This window comes from Xenopus laevis, chromosome 5S (genome assembly GCF_017654675.1).
Source record: "Xenopus laevis strain J_2021 chromosome 5S, Xenopus_laevis_v10.1, whole genome shotgun sequence".
NCBI classification, from domain to species: domain Eukaryota; kingdom Metazoa; phylum Chordata; class Amphibia; order Anura; family Pipidae; genus Xenopus; species Xenopus laevis.
Window position 1 is genome coordinate 65,334,191 of NC_054380.1, and position 19,378 is coordinate 65,353,568.

The following is a 19,378-nucleotide window of genomic DNA, read 5'->3' on the forward strand; positions in this document are numbered from 1 at the left end:
CCTGAGAAAGCTTCATAGAATAAAATAGAGTTGTTATTTTGCCCTATACATGTGCCCACTGTATAGTTTAGGTGCTATATGTTAGGAAATGTAGGGGGGAAGGAGGGTACCCCCAAAAATTTTTTCAATTTTCTTCAGCCTATCACCATTAAGAAAGTAAAAGACGCCAGCGTTTTTTGGGACTGACTGAAAAAAATTCAACTTTTTTTGAAGCAAGCCCTATTTACTCTATTGCACTTCACCTGGTCTGAGGTGGCGAAGGCAAGTCTGGTGCAAGAGGTAACGTTCAGTAAAATGAGCACGTTAGTGAATTAGCGTAGTTACGTCCCTTCGCCATAGCGCAACTTAGCCTGGCATAAGGGTGCGAAGTAGCGCTAGAGTAGGTCCACTTTGCTAGTGAATTTACGCCAGCACCCGTTAGTAAATTAGCGAAGTAACAAAATGGCGAATTTGCGTTAGCGTTAGCCGATTCGCAATTTGCCCAACAACATGCTTAGAGCAGCATCCAGTATTGGTTGGCAGATTGATATTAATTGTTTCTTATCAAATATTATTTTAGTTAAGGCAGTACAATTGTATTTAAATTTTCTGTTCAATAATGGTGCAAATTCAGTGCAAAAATAAAAACTGACTAAATAGATAGGCTGTGCAAAATAAAAAATGTTTCTAACAGTTAGATAAAATAAATGTAATGTATAAAGGCTGGAGTGACTGGATGTTTAACAAAACAGAACAGAACACAACTTCCTACTTTTCAGCTCACTACCTCTGAGTTAGTTAGTGACTTTAAGGGGACCCACATGGGACATAACTGTTCAGTGAGTTTGCAATTGATCCTTAGCATGCAGCTCAGATTCGAAAGCATTAATTATGACCCATGTGCAGCGTCGGGACTCCCGACTCCAGGGGCGCACTCAAAAGACCTTAGACCAGGGGCCTACTCTCAGTACTATTATTCTTCCTCTCCTCGCTTAGCCTCTATTCTCCTAGTTTCTTTTCTTTACATACTATAATCTATTATTCCATCTATTTAGCCTCTTTGTTCTTATAGAATGGGGGAATGGCCATGAAATAGGCCAAATGTTTAGCAGCATGAGGGCCCACTGACACCGGGAGTTTTCCTGGTATCCCAGTGGGCCAGTCCGACTCTGCCCATGTGGCCCCCCTCAAGCCACTTTGGTGTATTTCTGTGTTTTTATAAATATACAATATTGAAGAGACTATAGTGGTTATTTACTTATGCCCGGGTGCAACTGCTAGAGCACTATGCTGCCCAACGGCACACCCATCATTGCTCACTTTATAAACATTTGCACCCTGGGAAATGCTGCAATAGGACAGATGGAAAAGAACAGGACCTTGTTTTATGGGCAGGGGTGCTGCTCCAATGAGGCGAGTTGAAAAACTCTCCTCAGTTGGAAGGGCTAAACAAGTTAACGGGGGTGGCAAAAAGCCAGTCCTGGTAACTTTAAGAGCCGAATTTCCATTTTTTTAAATGGAAATTGGGCTGTTCTCGTGTGAGAGAGCTCAATTGCACTCTCCGCAATATCATTATGAGCCCACAGGAACAGCAAGTGGTGGTGGTGGGGGGGGGGTGGCATTGTGGGAGGCACCTCCTGACCCTGAAATGGAGTTTGGTATGGGATTCGTTATCAGGAAACCCATTATACAGAAAATTACTAATTTTTAGAAATTATTTTTTTTCTCTGTTATAATAAATCAGTACCTTGTACTTCATCCTATCTAAGATATAATGAATCGTTATTAGAAGCAAAACCGTTCTATTGGGTTTATTTAATGTTTACATGATTTTCTAGTAGACTAAGGTATGAAGATCCAAATTACAGAAAGATCAGTTATCTGGAAAATTCCAGGTCCCCGAGCCTTCTGGATAACAGGTCTAATTCCTGTGTTCTCTGTCACTTCTTAATTAGCATATATGAATGATGCACAAGTTATAGGGTGGGTGGGGGTACAACTTTGTGCCTCCTGCCCATCCTTCTCTGACTAACACAGCTATCACTCAATTTGTATAGGTAGTGAAATGAAAGTGCAGAGATCTCTGTCAATTCTTAGGGTGTAGAATGCAAAAAATGGCCTGCTGCAGCATCAGTACAGGTTAATCCACAATTAAAAGATAATGTTTTTTTCATTATTATTATTGATGACAACTGTAAACATTGCCTTTTTACGCTCATAGGGGCAATAATCATGTAAGGTGATCAATATTTTTTTTCTACTAATGCTAGTTAGCATAAGCAGCATTGGGTTTTTTTTTTTTTTTTACAGTTTCTGCATCATTTGAGGGCAAGCAGCACCTTCTTAGCCTTCTTGTGGTGAACAGCATTGGCTATGTCCTTCGTTTCCTGAAAAAACTTTGCCGTAACCTCATCTGTGACAACCTGTTCAGCAACCAGCCCTTCATTCAGTACAGCACTGCATCAGACAACCCAAAAGAATATGACACAGGGAGGATGGAGTCAGGTAAACAGCACGTTGTTTAAAATTTTGTAAGACCAAAATGTGATTTGTCCATTCCATATTTCATAATTTTATATTCATTCCCACAGGAATGTAAAGCTCTTCTTAAATAGCTGATGTTATCTGGGTCATGTTTTGGCTGCTTTAAGTGAATATATGACAGCAAGTGTGGTATATCTGTTATATTGCTGAAGGCAATAGATTTTAAAGGAGAAATGAAGCCTAAAAAAATGGAGCTAGAAATTTTGTATTTTATAATATTCAACATAATGTACTAGCAGCTCTATAACAGTAATAATCCAGGCATTCAAAGTTGTCAAAAACATATTGCCCTGTTGGATCTTATTACACCAACTTTTGATTGCTATTGACATGATTTCAAGCTCAGTGTGCTTTGGAATGCTGTTGAGAAGCTAAGCGTAAGAATTGTCACAACTCAATAAAAATTAGCAGAAAGTGAGGTTACATCTGTCGTCGAAATTCATGCTACAAGGTAGATTATTAATTAATTCTGTTGTTCTGGATTTTACTTGTAAAGAGTAATGTAAATAATTATTCATCAGCCTTGTGTTGTGAATTGTATACTGTTGATTGTGAGTTGATCTTTAGGGCTCTTACTGACGAGCGGTTGAAGCTGCGCTCCCCTGCGTTCCTTTTTTCCGTGCCTACATGCACCTGTGTGAGTACAGCCCCATTGAAAAAAGCTTAATGCGTCTATTCCTGCGCTCCCCTGCGGCTGAACACTGAAAAACGGAACGCTGAGGAGCGCAGCTTCAACCGCTCGTCAGTAAGAGCCCTTAAACCCAGGTAATTGGCAGCAGCATGTGATGTGAATCCGGAAAAGGTGGGATTATACTAAGACATATATATCAGCATCTTCTGGGGCACAGACTTTCATTGCTAACTGGTTATGTTGTCATACAAAAAGAGAAACGTTTTTATTTCCTTTTTTTTAGTTCTTCCGTCATACAGATCACATGACAGGTGCAGCGTCGAGTCTGTACCCCTCCCCTCTGAGCGAAACCCCATACCTCCTGCCCAATGATACACACACACAACACTGGTTTGGAAAGAGATGGCCGCAGTTGTTTATTTAACAAAATAATACCATACTTAACATGTATAACATATTTAACTTAACAAGCAGTTTGTATAACAAACCATTTTACCCCACCTTTATATCATCCCCCCCCCCGGGACAAAAAGGGGGGGGGTGTGTGGGTGCTGAGCCTCAACTGGTAAGCTTGGTTCCTCCTCCATTTTCCCGGGCCCTAAACCAGGCTACATCCCATGAGGACCCAGGCCTACCAGGATACATACCATTGCTGCAAAATACCCCATTTTAACTCCCCCTGGGGGTCCTTGTAAAGGTACCCTCCGCCAACTGCGACAGTAACCGCCATGCTACAGGGAGGGGGGGCGGGATGCTGCGTCCTGCTGCTTCCACGTCCCGGCGCCGACTGGTGAGTATCCTGTATGCTCTGCCTCCTCTGCCGAACCCGGGAACAAATTGGCCAATCCCAGCGCACCATAGCAAAAGGGGGCAGGGAGTGGCCCTCTCCTTAACCCTGTCAGGCCCTGCTTCCCTAACCGGCTCATTGGGTTCCACGACAGGTGCAGCGTCGAGTCTGTACCCCTCCCCTCTGAGCGAAACCCCATACCTCCTGCCCAATGATACACACACACAACACTGGTTTGGAAAGAGATGGCCGCAGTTGTTTATTTAACAAAATAATACCATACTTAACATGTATAACATATTTAACTTAACAAGCAGTTTGTATAACAAACCATTTTACCCCACCTTTATATCATCCCCCCCCCCGGGACAAAAAGGGGGGGGGTGTGGGTGCTGAGCCTCAACTGGTAAGCTTGGTTCCTCCTCCATTTTCCCGGCCCTAAACCAGGCTACACCCCATGAGGACCCAGGCCTACCAGGCTACATACCATTGCTGCAAAATACCCCATTTTAACTCCCCCTGGGGGTCCTTGTAAAGGTACCCTCCGCCACTGGCGTGGCCGCTTGACACCTTAAGCGCGGCACGACCCGCCACTCAATAACCCGAGGGCCCGTTCAATACCCTCCATGAGGGCCAAGGTGAAAAAGGAATTCCCCAACTCGGAGAGGTGAACTCCGTCCTGACTGAAATAAGCTGGCATTTTATCGTCCAGGTTGGAATGGCGTACAACAATTCCTCCAAACTTTCTCACAAACGAGGCCATTAACTTGTTCACCTTGACCCTGCTCTTATCCATTTTGTCCCCATTCCTGGCATATCTCCAAACTAAACGCGGTACCATCTCAGACCAAACCAGAATCAAATCCGGGAACAATCCCCGGATTCTATCTAAGTCCTGTTTCATAGTTAACACCAACTCACGCTGAGACCGAAGTCCCATATCATTACCGCCAGCGTGTATAAGTAACACATCTGGACGGCGACCAGACCTTACGTGCCGCAACAATGTAGGCCAGACTCCTGGCCACCTCAAACCTGGAACGCCAAACCAGTGGATATTCACCCGGCCTTCGGGAAAGCCCAGCTGCGGACCAGAGTTCTTAACTGCGGCTCGCCGTCTGGCCCAGGAGATGTAGGAATGGCCCAGTAACCACACAGAAATTGAACCACCTGTGAAAACAAAACACAATAAGTACACCTGCAATTAACCAAATGAAACACACGAAGCATGAGCGTATTGCAATTAACATTTAATAACCTCGTCAGAACAAAACAGACATGTTTAAACCGGAATATAATCAGAAATGTTTTTTTTTTTATATATATATATATACAGTCCATGCTATCGGAATAGGAATAGAATAGGAAACCCATCATGGCAGTTAAACTAGCAGACTTGGCCGGATATAACCCTGAAACCGTTTGGAGTCCCATCTGCCGATCCGTTTTACTATGGCCTAAACCTAACCGCGCCGCCTCGGTCGCTGCTCCTATACGAAAGGAATGCGTACCAAAGTTGGTCGGCTGCACTCCAATGTCTAGTAAACCTTTCCGTAAGACACTCAAGAATTGAAATCTTGTGAGTGGGGATCCATCCTCATGAAGCAGCAAAGATGCGCCAACGCTGGGCCTCACCTCGAGGTACCTTGCCATGCACCCCACTGGACAGGTTAAACCACCATCCAGTCTATACAGGATCACGTCCACACCTTTCCCCCACACATCCATTTTGGATTTGCGAAGCCGAACCTGGACCGAAGAGTCAGTGACGTTCAGATCCGTTATCCCTAGTCCTCCCGGTACTTTTTTGCTGCTGCTTACTAATTCACCTACTCGAAATGCCCCAAAAAAGGCAAGCACAAATGCCGCTTGAAAGAGCAATGTTTCAAAAACTGAAGTGCAGCAACAGGATAGCACCTCCTGAAGTTTGACTAGCAAGGCAAAGGAAAGTGGTCGTCTAGTGTCCCTGGAGGCCTGCTTCTTTTTAAGGCCTCGAATAGCCTGCCTAATCAGAAAGTCTTTCGTGGGATCCCCTTTTCCAGCCAATTTGAAAAGGAATGCCAAAGCCGCCATGCGTTTTTCTATTACTGACACTGATTTGCCCGTCTCGGCCAACCAAGTCACGTACCAAATTAAAGCAGCCTTCCTATCATCAGCATCTTTGAAACCACCTGACCATTCCTCCAACTGATGCCATTCAGCCCACACTTTACTATATGCCGCCCATGTCGATGCGGCCACCGACTTCTCAACCAGCTCCATCAATTTACGTTCCTGAGATTCCACAGATGATCCGGGAAATCAGACCCCTCCTGTTCCGCCTCTGGCGCCACCTGGCAAAATCACTCCCACTGAAAGCGAGAAAGTGCGTCAGCAATGACGTTCTTTTCCCCTGCTACATGACGCGCTCTGCAACGAATATTCAAGCTCAGACAACGCAAAACCAGAACCCGAAGCAGCTTAAGGACTGGTGGTGATGAAGCCGACCAACTGTTGATCCCGTGAACTACACTCATGTTGTCGGAAAAGAAAACTATACTCCGATCCCGCAACTCGGCTTCCCAGATAAACAAAGCTACCACTATCGGGAATAACTCGAGGAACGCTAAGTTCCGTATCAACTCGGAATCGCACCAAGCACTGGGCCATTTTTTGGCGCACCATTGGCCGGCTAGATAAGCCCCAAAACCCACACTGCCGGCCGCGTCGGTAAAAAGCTGCATTTCCTGCTCCATGATTTCAGGCGCCTGGAACAAAACCGTACCATTGAAATCCCTCAAAAATGTGTCCCAAACCTCCAAATCCGCTCGTATGTCTTTGTTTAACCGCACGTGATGGTGAGGTGCCGTAGTGCCCGACGTCGCTTGCGCGAACCTTCGACTGAAAACCCGGCCCACCGGTATAACTCGACAGGCAAAGTTCAATTTCCCTAACACCGACTGTATTTGACGTAAAGTGGGTTTAGCAATCAGTGTGATTCTACCGACTTCAACTCGGAGGTCCTGAACCTTACTGAAAGGGAGGCGGCATTCGCCAGCCACTGAATCCACCTCCAGGCCCAGGAACTGCATAGTGGTTGCAGGGCCTTCAGTTTTTTCAGGGGCCAAAGGAACTCCGAAATGTTCCGCCACCTCATGCAACGTTTGGAGGATGTGGAAGCAGTTATCGGACTTGGCTGGGCCCACGCATAGGAAATCGTCTAAGTAGTGGACGACCGAATTGAGACCTGCTTGCTTACGAACAACCCATTCCAAAAACGTGCTGAATGCTTCAAAATAGGCGCAAGAAATAGAGCACCCCATCGGCAAACACAAATCCACAAAAAACGCCCCCTCGAACCAGCAACCCAGTAAATGGTGGCAATCCGGGTGTATGGGTAATAGGCGGAAGGCGGCTTCAATGTCAGCCCTGGCCATAAGTGCCCCACGTCCTGCCCCCCGAACGTCCTGCCCCCCGAACGGCGTGGTCGAAGGAAGTATAAGAAACTGAACACAAGTCCCGATCTATATCATCATTCACTGAGCCTCCTTTGGGGTATGACAAATGGTGGATCAACCTGTATTTCCCTGGATCTTTTTTGGGGACGACGCCAAGCGGAGAAACTCTCAAATTAACAAACGGTGGGGAGGTAAACGGGCCCGCCACACGACCCAACTGAACTTCCTTATACAACTTATTCCGGACAACCGCCGGGAATTCCTGGGCCGACTTCAAATTTCGTAATTTATGCACACCACTCTTTTCCCGGAATGGGATCCGAAACCCGTCCTTAAACCCCTTTTCTAACAAAATGGCCTCCTTGCGTTTACCGTAGCGGGCGAGCCACGGCCGCATCGCGTCTAGCCTCACCGGTGTTCTCCCCTTTGGAAGCGTCACTTGGCTTGGGGTTACCCTTTCCCTTCTTGAAACTACGGACATAAGAGTGTGCTCCCCCACAACCTGAACATTCGTGCTTGTACTTGCAGGAGTTGCCGAACTTACAGTGGCTGTCATTAAACAGCCAGCAGTAGCCTGGCTTAATAGGGGCCGAGGAGGCGGAATGTTGTGCCCCCCCGGCCCCCCGCTGAAAGGGGGATGCTTTCTGAGCCATCATGAGTTTGAGCCAGAGGGTAATGTCCATCTGGTCCCACCTCATAGAAGGGTTAGCTGCCAGCCGCTGCCGGAACTGTTCGTCATAACGCCACCATGCGAGCCCACCATACACCTTAAAAGCTTCACAAATACCGTCAACATAACAAAAAAGGGAGGAGCATCTTTCGGGGTGTTTTTCCCCTATAATACTGGCCAAAATGCAAAACGCCCTTAACCAGTTGCCAAAAGTTTTTGGCAATTTTGAGTACTTTTTCTTTTTCTCCTCCTCCTCTTTTTTGCTATCTTTTTTGTCATCCTCCTTCAACTCAATTGTCTCATCCAAGGGGAGGAGGGAAAACAATTCCATAAACTCGCCCTTCCAAATCCGTTCCTTCACTTCCTGCTTGACATGAACTCCCAAAGGGCCAGCGAATGACACATAGGCATTCTGTCTGGCCGTCTCTGTAATGCCGCTTAAAGCTGCCTTCTCAGATTCCCTTTTATCATGTTCACTGTTTTCTCCCGGGACCTGATCCTTACCTGCACTCACCACTGCCGTGTCACTTACCACTGCCGCCACCTTTGGTGCTTCGGTAATTGCTGATGTGGGTGCTGACCCCCCGACCCAAACCTGGGATGGCCCCCCTACCGTGCCGGGCCTTTGACCCTCCCAGCCCGCTAAAAACTGCTTTAGCCCATTAAGAAGTGTAGTGTATTCTTCCCCTTGCCCCACTCCTGTTGTGTTTCCCAGGATCTTACCTCCTGGTCCCGTGGCAGTAGAAACCTCTGGGACCGTAACCAAGCTTGCTATATGTGGCGAAACTCCTTGTGCTGCTCCAGGCCCCTGCAGAGCCGTCTGGCGAGCCCTGGAACGTGGCCGGCTGGGTGACTTGTGGGCGTTGACTTGGCTGATGCCGCCTGATGGACGACTCCTTACTAGCCTTCTGGTCCTGCTTGGTGAACGGCTCCTATACACCCTTGCCCTCCTGGAAGACGAGCGACTCCTGCTGACTCTACCGTGGCTGATGGACGAATGGCATCTGTGAGACCTCGTCCCCCGTTCAGTGGAATTGCTTCTATTGGTCCGTCTGCCTCTTGTCAAACCGGTCCTGTCCCGGTCCCCATCGGATTCACTGGAACCATTCCTGAAAGACAAGCAAGAGCGAGAGTGTTCCCTCCTCCGCCCCCCATCCCTCTCCCTGTGGGGGGTTCTGTCTACGGTAGCTCTTCCTCTGTGTAACGCGGCCCCTTTGTGAGCCATGCGACTTTCCCGTGATAAGTTATGGGTGCGGGACCTGCTCCTAGACCTGGATGGCTGGTACCGGCTTCTGCGAGACCTAACGCTGCTGGATCTGCTTCGCCTGTGGGATCCCCCGTTGTCATGTAGGCCAGACATTCCCGCCCTTGTCCTGTGTTCTCCCCTCATCTCCCGAGCGGAGGTGGCCACCCCTTGTGTTGGAAGTGCGGTATGAGTGTTAAAGGAGGCTGAAGTACCAGGCCCCTCCCTTGGGGCCGTAAACCCTCTGTGAGTCGCCTGGCCGTCCACCTGCGCCTTGGCCGTCACAATTCTGTCACCCTTACGGTTAACCCGCGCTGCTGGTTGTTTGCCCTTGCCGGTAGCAAGGGGAGTTTGTACAGTACTTTGGCTGGGGGGTGGGGCGGCCCCAGCGGTCCCCTTACCCACTCGTGGGCTGGCGGCAGTGGATGCCCTTGTTTGCCTTCTGGTGTTGGTTGGTTGTGGGCCAGGGGGTGGTGAGGGTCCTGCACTACCCCCCCGTGGACTGTTAATCCTGGGCCTATGCGGTCTGGTAGCCCTGGGTGAATGGGGCCCGCGTGAAAGGCTCCTAGCCACGTTGGTATGGGGCCTGGGGGGAGGGGCAGGACTTACATTTTCCTCCTCCCCCTGTGGACCGTCGGTTTCGGCCTGGCCCTGCGACCCGCCGGGTCCAGTTGCATTAGGGCCGTGCGTGCGGGGCCGTAGCACATGCGGCCGAGTTATAGGGATGTCCGGTGGGGGAGTGGAGGGGCTGAATTGCCTCCTGTCTCCCCTTATATGTGTGGCTCGGCTGCCCCCCAATGAATTTGTGGCCCCAGGCGATCCTGGCCCCCCATCGCTGTCCCCCCCCGTGCTGCCTTGGCCCCTGGGGGAGGGGGCGGGTTCCGTTTGGCCCCGCTCCGCCCATAGACTTGTATTGGGGCCTTCCGCTGTTGTTGCGCTGCTGAGCGTGGGCCCGGAACATACCACCAATACTTGCCTGCTCTGGTCTGACTGCTCCTCTTCTTCCCGTGGAACCGACAACCGTCTGCGTCCTCTTCCGATCCGACCCGACGAGGCGCTCCTCTCCTGTGACTGCTCACCGCGATGTCCTGCTCCCGATGACGAGTCCCGCTGGATACCCGGACTGAGCCTCTGCGGTGGACGAATCCTCCTCGCTGGACGTCTTCTCACCGTCTGCTCCTCGACGCCACGAAGAAGATCCTTGAGCTGGTCCTGGAGCCATGAAGATCCGTGCTGCATCGCCGCCTCCCGGAACTCTCTCACCACGCGGTCCTCGCTCGTCTCCATGCTGCGTCCTGCTGCTTCCACGTCCCGGCGCCGACTGGTGAGTATCCTGTATGCTCTGCCTTCTCTGCCGAACCAGGGAACAAATTGGCCAATCCCAGCGCACCATAGCAAAAGGGTGCGGGGAGTGGCCCTCTCCTTAACCCTGTCAGGCCCTGCTTCCCTAACCGGCTCATTGGGTTCCAGTAATGTTACAAAGGGAAATTCAGTCCAGCAAATGTATGGGTTAAATGTCCAATGCTTTTGGACTGCCTTCAATCAGTGCTAAAAGAAAGCTTTTTATAGATCGTGCCCACCCAGGCTTATTGCCTGAGCAAACAGGTTACTACCTAGTATTAGGTGTTACTGAAATCCAAGATTGAGAGAGTTAGAGTGTTCCAGCAATTTAGTTATTGGCTTTGAATTTTTGCTTGTCTGACCTTGTTCATGTATTTCCCTTTGGTAATGCATTGATTATACATGTATGCCCTGGCCTATTACAAATGTCATCCTTGCTAACCCCTGGTACCTTGTTTGAGTGACTATCTGTGTGAGATCTGCCTGCACCAAGTTCCCTTCTGTTTCAATTCTTAGGCATGTGTTCTCAATTTTGTTTGATCTTTCTTGTCTGACTTATGCTCTCTGTGAACGTTTGTGGGAAATATCAACTCAGCTGCTCTCTGCACTTGGTAGATGCTGCTGAACTGTATCTCACAGCTAAGGGATGTCTCCCTTCTGCTTGATATATGAAAGTATTGATATATGAAAATATTCATCACATAAGAGCCCCAACAAAAACAATAGACTGTTGATTATTTAATGATTGATTTAGCATTCATTTTTCAAGTCCCTGAGATGCTACACCTTAATAACATAATCATTTATTTATTTATCTCTGGATTTTATGGCAATAAACTGGGCTAGTTTTCTTGACAGATGCTGTTGTAACGTTCAGCAATCAGCATTTGTAATACTGCCATATGTTGATATGTTTGGATGTTTTGTTTTTTTCTAGTATTTCACTACAGAAATAATATTTTATTATTAACTAAGTACTTATTTCATGAACTTTTTAAAGCTCTTTCCATCTGGCATTGCATGAAATAACCTTGTCTCGTAAGCAGCATTTTAATAACACTGCCATCTGCCAGCATGGCAGTTTGATTTAAAATATGTGAGGTGTATTTTTAAAATTGTAAGTAAGCAGGTTAAAAGCTGGGGGAATAAGGAAAACAATTGTTTTAATTTGTTTATAATCTGTAAACCCATTACCCATGTAGGTCTGAAATACAGCCATGCAACTCAAATTGTATCATATTTAAACAAATGGCAGAAGGAGATATAACCCCAGAAAAGGTCCAAGCTGCAATTAAGGATACTCCCTCAGGGCAGTGTCCTGGTACAGATGGCATCCCCATAGAATGGTACAAAGCCCACATGGAGTTCATTGTCCCCAAGCTATGCACACGGTCTGATATGATAAAAAAAAACACACTGAATGCTTGATATTCGGCTACATGGTTTACATAACTATGATCACCAAGGAATGGAAACCTACAGAAAGATGTGATTCATCTAGGCCCATTTCCTTATTAAATGTTGTTATTAAGATATTTGACTCAGGACCTTATATACCCAAATCAGAAAAATGTCATGCCATTGAAGGCCACATATAATATTCTGAAAGTGCTACATGACAATGCTGAAGGGAGGTAGTGTTATTAAAAACCTTAGATATGGTGTAATGGCAGTAATTATGGGTGGTATTGCAACTCATGGGTCCAAGAAGCTGGAGTGAGGAACACAATAGTGATGCCATCTGTCACACCACTCATGCTTAGGCCAAAGAGTTACTGGGGCTCATTTATAAACTTTGCACAGGGCAGAATGGTTTGCACAGTGAATATATTTGCCCTGCGCATGATTAAATTTATAAAGCTGAATAAGAGTGGTGTATTTAATGTGCAAACAGAATTGCAAATTATTTTCCACATGCAAATGTCCATTAGAACTTTTTAAATATGCCAAAAAATCGTAAATTTTGAATATGTTTACACTCTGCGTTTGACTAACAGCACGACTTTGGTAAATTTAAATGACAGTGGCGGCACACAAACACCCATTTAATTGGCAAACCATTTGCAAAAATTTGTGCTCAATTCGAATTGGCAAAAAAAACCAGAAAGACAGGCACAGAAGTGCAATTTTTCAGAAAAAAACGTGTGCAATACAACCATTTGCAAATAAATATGCACTGTGTGAACTTTATAAATGACCCCCACAGCGACTGTATAAATGAGGTCAGTCAAAGAAATTGCAAGACTGTGCCTTAGCAGGGAGATGGTAAACCATTTTTCAATTTGCTTGTGTACCTTGCCAACCTGAGCCAAGCCATTCTGCAAATGATTAATGAGTTTGGGGATTGCTCTGGGCTTTACATTAATCAAAATATATAAGTAATATTTTCCATTGAATCATTTCTAGAGGGCAACCACACCTTGACTACGGGACAGCTCCAAGTGGTTCATAGCTTTAAATCTTTAAATATTCTTACAGATATACACAAGAAACCCCAAAGATTGTGAAAATCAAAGACTGAGATATAGTAGAACCTTATGCTATCCTTATCTGGCAAAATAAACATCCTAACATTATTCTTCTGACTAAAATACTGTACTTGCAGCATAATTCTCCAATGACTAAAGCTGGCCATAGACGCAAAGATCCAATCGTACGAATCTTCGATTTGTACGATTTCGGACCCTGTGTGGAGACTCCGAATATTTTTCTTCCCACCGAGATTAGTCGTTTGGTCAATCGGCCAGGTTAAAAGATTTTTCTGCATGTATTGCCGATCGGACGATTTTCAGTGGGAGACTGTCAATAGCTTTGTCGGTCATAACTTTCTTACGATTTCTGTCAGGGGCAGAACATCGGCTGATCTGTTCTTTTACTACTTTATTTGATCAGAATGATTAGTGGCAGGTCGGCAAATGGGGAAGTCCAATCGTTCGAGTATTTGAGCGATCGGATCTTTGCATCTATGGCCAGCTTTAGGGTCATAATGGTTTAAACAAGTAAATACTTTGTTACTAAACTTTCTATGGGCTGGGGCATCCCCGGTTGGCTTTTAAGACTCAGCAGGTCCTGGTGATGGGTGGTGACCTGGCCCTGCAAGACCTCAGACTGTATTTTCTTGACACTCAGTTGGCATTTGCCTGTTGGTTTATTAGATTTATATAAATTAAATTAGCTATATTAAATTTGCACAAAGGAAAATGTTTTTGCCAATTGCATAACTTTTCGCATTGCGAATATTTTTTCATTACCGACTTTTATTACATTCCCCAATGGTTTCTAGTGCGAGGTATATGATGAGGAGGTACTGAGGCGGTACTAGCCCTCCAAAATATTTGCTCACCCAGCTTCTGTCTATTGGGAATTGCAGCAGATGGGGTGTTAGTACCACACTTTGGCCAGAATATGTAAGCTCACTTGCCACGTCAAAGCCCCTCATTGTACGCGAGTCCTACACTATCTATTAGCATTCTAATTTTGTATGCATTTAAAATCAAGTCCCCCAGCAAACAGTGTGACTGAGTAGTAAGACCAACAGTGCACTTACCCTTAACTCAGAAGCCTTAATGAGAAAGCAGGGAGCTTTTAAGCCCCAGCCAAGTAACATACACCTGTAAATAATTCCCTGTTTTAAAGGCTGAATGGCAGCTATAGGCAATATTTGGCTACAATTTGTACACGAAACACAGAAAGAAATCGCCAGTACTTGGTCTAACCCACACTGTGGCATTGACCAGCTGCTATAAACTATCTACAGCTTATATAATCTGCATCATATAAATCACAGAATTATTAGTAAATGCTTCCTCAATTATCAGCAGGGATAAACTAACCTAATTTGGGTTTAATATATTTTTTTTTTTTTAAAAAATGCAGTTTTCAGTATTTCACTTGGTTTCTTTCTCTTAGCAGAAACCGTAATACCAGAAGATTACTTGGTGGATCCTGTGAATACAAAAAGGTATAACGTCGACCCCTCAGATTCTGCTTTCAACTATATGGGCTCTGTTTATCCTATGAGACAGAACTCTGGAGAAGGACGTCTTGGTGGAGCAGGAGGATCAGCATCTTGCAACCATCGCTCTTCTGGGGGGCAATCATCTGCAGGTTTAAGACGGCAGGCATCAAGTCCCACTAGTAACGGATCTTATATGGAGGGGAACAGAAGTGGTAAAGTACCATTTATTAAGTTCTTCAGTAATTAATAACAGTTCTACTATTTTGGTCTACCTTGTCTATGCATGCACATTTCCATAGCTAACACCAGCTACAGAACTAGGGATGTCGCGGACTGTTCGCCGGCGAACTTGTTCGCGCGAACATCGGCTGTTCGCGTCCGCCGCAAGTTCGCGAACGTCGCGCGACGTTCGCCATTTTGGGTTCGCCTTACCTGGCGCTTTTTTTTGACCTCTCACCCCAGACCAGCAGATACATGGCAGCCAATCAGGAAGCTCTCCCTCCTGGACCACCCCCACACCCCCTGGACCACTCCCCTTCCATATATAAACTGAAGCCCTGCAGCGTTTTTTCATTCTGCCTGTGTGTGCTTGGAAGAGCTAGTGTAGGGAGAGAGCTGCTAGTGATTTCACTGATTTGAGGGACAGTTGATAGTAAGTTTGCTGGCTAGTAATCTACTTGATACTGCTCTGTATTGGAGGGACAGAAGTCTGCAGGGATTTGAGGGACATTTTAGGGTAGCTTTGCTGGCTAGTAATCTACCTTCTACTGCAGTGCTCTGTATGTAGCTGCCTGCTGTGGGCACTGATCTCTTCTGATCTCATCTGCTGACTGCTGTAATAACCCAATAGTCCTTGTAAGGACTGCTTTTATTTTCTTTTTTGTTGTTTTACTTTGCTACTTTAACAGCCAAGTGCTATTAGTCTAGCAGTGTTGGGGAGTGGGACTGGTGTGCTACTGTGCTGCTCCTAGTAGTTCAGCAGCACCAACCCGAGAATATTTTTTTTTTTTAATATACATATAATTTTTTTTTTTATTTTACTTATCTTACTGTTCTTTAAGGTGTCCAGTGCTGTTTGCTGTTCTTCATAGTAGTGCACCAATAGTAGTGCACTTGCAGGCATTATTTGCCCAGTGGCCATCTAGCTGTGTGAGCTTGTTCACATTCTGTCTAAATATCAATAATAATACCGTCTCCAGAAACACCACCTGAGTGACGTTTTTCAAGCAGCAATAATATATTCCGTATCCACCACTGCTGTAGTGTATACGTTGACCTTGTAGGCATTATTTGCCCAGTGTGTTCTTCATTTTCAAACCACTGCCACTTAGCTGTGTGAGCTTGTTCACATTCTGTCTAAATATCAATAATAATACCGTCTCCAGAAACACCACCTGAGTGACGTTTTTCAAGCAGCAATAATATATTCCGTATCCACCACTGCTGTAGTGTATACGTTGACCTTGTAGGCATTATTTGCCCAGTGTGTTCTTCATTTTCAAACCACTGCCACTTAGCTGTGTGAGCTTTTTCACATTCTGTCTAAATATCAATAATAATACCGGCTCCAGAAACACCACCTGAGTGACGTTTTTCAAGCAGCAATAATATATTCCGTATCCACCACTGCTGTAGTGTATACGTTGACCTTGTAGGCATTATTTGCCCAGTGTGTTCTTCATTTTCAAACCACTGCCATCTAGCTCTGTGAGCTTGTTCACATTCTGTCTAAATATCAATAATAATACCGTCTCCAGAAACACCACCCGAGTGACGTTTTTCAGGCAGCAATAATATATTCCGTATCCACCACTGCTGTAGTGTATACGTTGACCTTGTAGGCATTATTTGCCCAGTGTGTTCTTCATTTTCAAACCACTGCCACTTAGCTGTGTGAGCTTGTTCACATTCTGTCTAAATATCAATAATAATACCGTCTCCAGAAACACCACCTGAGTGACGTTTTTCAAGCAGCAATAATATATTCCGTATCCACCACTGCTGTAGTGTATACGTTGACCTTGTAGGCATTATTTGCCCAGTGTGTTCTTCATTTTCAAACCACTGCCACTTAGCTGTGTGAGCTTGTTCACATTCTGTCTAAATATCAATAATAATACCGTCTCCAGAAACACCACCTGAGTGACGTTTTTCAAGCAGCAATAATATATTCCGTATCCACCACTGCTGTAGTGTATACGTTGACCTTGTAGGCATTATTTGTCCAGTGTGTTCTTCATTTTCAAACCACTGCCACTTAGCTGTGTGAGCTTTTTCACATTCTGTCTAAATATCAATAATAATACCGTCTCCAGAAACACCACCTGAGTGACGTTTTTCAAGCAGCAATAATATATTCCGTATCCACCACTGCTGTAGTGTATACGTTGACCTTGTAGGCATTATTTGCCCAGTGTGTTCTTCATTTTCAAACCACTGCCATCTAGCTCTGTGAGCTTGTTCACATTCTGTCTAAATATCAATAATAATACCGTCTCCAGAAACACCACCCGAGTGACGTTTTTCAGGCAGCAATAATATATTCCGTATCCACTGCTGTAGTAGTGTATACGTTGACCTTGTAGGCCTTGTTTGCCCAGTGTGTTCTTCTTCTTCTTCATTTTCAAACAACTCCCATCTAGCTGTGTGAGCTTGTTCACATTTTGTCTAAATATCAATAATAATACCGTCTCTAGAAACACCACCCGAGTGACGTTTTTCAGGCAGCAATAATATATTCCGTATCCACTGCTGTAGTAGTGTATACGTTGACCTTGTAGGCCTTGTTTGCCCAGTGTGTTCTTCTTCTTCTTCATTTTCAAACAACTCCCATCTAGCTCTGTGAGCTTGTTCACATTCTGTCTAAATATCAATAATAATACCGTCTCCAGAAACACCACCTGAGTTGTTGTTGTTTTTGTTTTAAAAATAATGCCAGGCAAAGGCAGGCCGCCACGCAGAGGCACTAGGGGCCGTGCTGCTATGCTATCCTGTGGCCCTAGGAAATTGCCCAGTTTTAAAAAGGCAATGACCCTGAACTCCCAAAATGCTGAAGAGGTAGTTGACTGGCTTACACAGCACACCCCATCCTCTACCGTTTCTAACTTTACCACAACATCCTCATCCTCCACTGCTATGGGCACCCCACGTAACACTTCCTCCACCACCGGCGCCCCTTCTTCACTGGAGTCAGAGGAGTTATTTTCACATGAGTTTCTTGAACTGAGTGATGCGCAACCATTATTGGCAGAAGAAGATGAAGGAGATGAGGACGTTACACCAGATTTAATTCTGGCAGAGAACACAACAGAGATGGACATAATGAGTGATGACGAGGAGGTCCCCGCTGCTGCTTCCTTCTGTGAGCTGTTAGAAGAAATTGATGCATCTGAGGAGAATGATGATGAGGAGATTGATGTTTTGTGGGTGCCCAGTAGAAGAGAGCAAGAGGAGGATAGTTCAGATGGAGAGACGGAGAGTCAGAGAGGCAGGAGGAGAATAAGACTTAGAAGAAGCAGGGAGGACAGCTCGCAGGGAACAGTAGGGCAACAACATGTATCGGCACCTGTGGTCAGCCGGCCAACGCACCCGCCATTGCCGCCAACGCCGCCGACTTCTACTTTTACCCCCAGATTGCCAGCCTCAAAAAGGTCAGCAGTGTGGGATTTTTTTAATGTGTGTGCCTCTGACAAAAGCGTTGTAATTTGCAATGAGTGCAGTCAGAAACTGAGTCTTGGGAAGCCCAACAGCCACATAGGTACAACTTCTATGCGAAGGCACATGAACGGCAAGCACAAAGCACTTTGGGAGCAACACCTCAAAGGCAACAGGCAAACTAAAAGCCACCCTCCTTCTGGTCCAGCATCTTACTGCTCTACCTCTGCTGTCCTTGACCCGTCTGAACCACCCTCCACTCCGCCTTCCACCTTGACCACCAGTTCCCATTCCCAGTCATCTGCCCCCAGCCAAGTTTCTGTGAGGGCCATGTTTGAGCGTAAGAAGCCAATGTCTGCGAGTCACCCCCTTGCCCGGCGTCTCTGCACTCTTAGCACGCCAGCTTTTACCATACCAGCTGGTGGACTCTGAGGCCTTCCGCAAATTTGTAGCAATTGGGACACCGCAGTGGAAGGTACCCAGCCGCAATTTTTTTTCAAAAAAGGGAATACCACACCTGTACCACCATGTGCAGAGCCAAGTCACCGCATCTCTGTCACTTAGTGTTGGGCCAAAGGTCCATATGACTACTGACGCATGGTCCTCCAAGCATGGTCAGGGCAGGTATGTCACCTACACTGCCCACTGGGTGAACTTGGTCATGGCTGGGAAGCAGGAAATGTGTGGCTCAACAACGACAGTGGAGTTGGTGTCACCGCCACGGATTGCACGTGGTTCTGCCACCACCTCTACTCCTCCTTCGCTCTCTACCTCGTCTTCTTCCTCTTCTTCGTCCTCTGCTGCTGGGTCCTCCTCCACACCTGTGCACCCCCAGCTCCCCCTAGGCTATTCGACGTGCCAGGTACGCCGTTGTCATGCTGTCTTGGGGATGACGTGCCTGGAAAGCAAAAACCATACCGGATCTGTACTCCTGTCATCTCTGCAGTCACAGGCCGATCGGTGGCTGACCCCACACCAACTGAAGATCGGAAAAGTGGTGTGTGACAATGGAAGCAATCTGTTGGCAGCACTGAGACTGGGCAATTTAACACATGTGCCCTGCATGGCACATGTTCTGAATTTAATAGTACAACGTTTTGTCTCAAAGTACCCAGGATTCCAGGACGTTCTCAG

General features: G+C 46.2%; 1 protein-coding gene across 3 annotated transcripts in view; it reads left to right on the forward strand.

Moving 5' to 3' along the window:
* scml4.S (Scm polycomb group protein like 4 S homeolog) overlaps positions 1–19,378 on the forward strand; it is a 75,076-nt gene that overhangs the window by 48,129 nt on the left and 7,569 nt on the right. For 2 of the 3 annotated variants that reach the window (XM_041564630.1, XM_041564632.1), the window contains 2 exons: positions 2,290–2,484; positions 14,542–14,802. In XM_041564630.1, coding sequence (XP_041420564.1) covers positions 2,290–2,484; positions 14,542–14,802 — 456 coding nt within the window. The remainder of the gene's footprint in view (positions 1–2,289; positions 2,485–14,541; positions 14,803–19,378) is intronic. The other variant, XM_041564631.1, reaches the window with a different exon arrangement.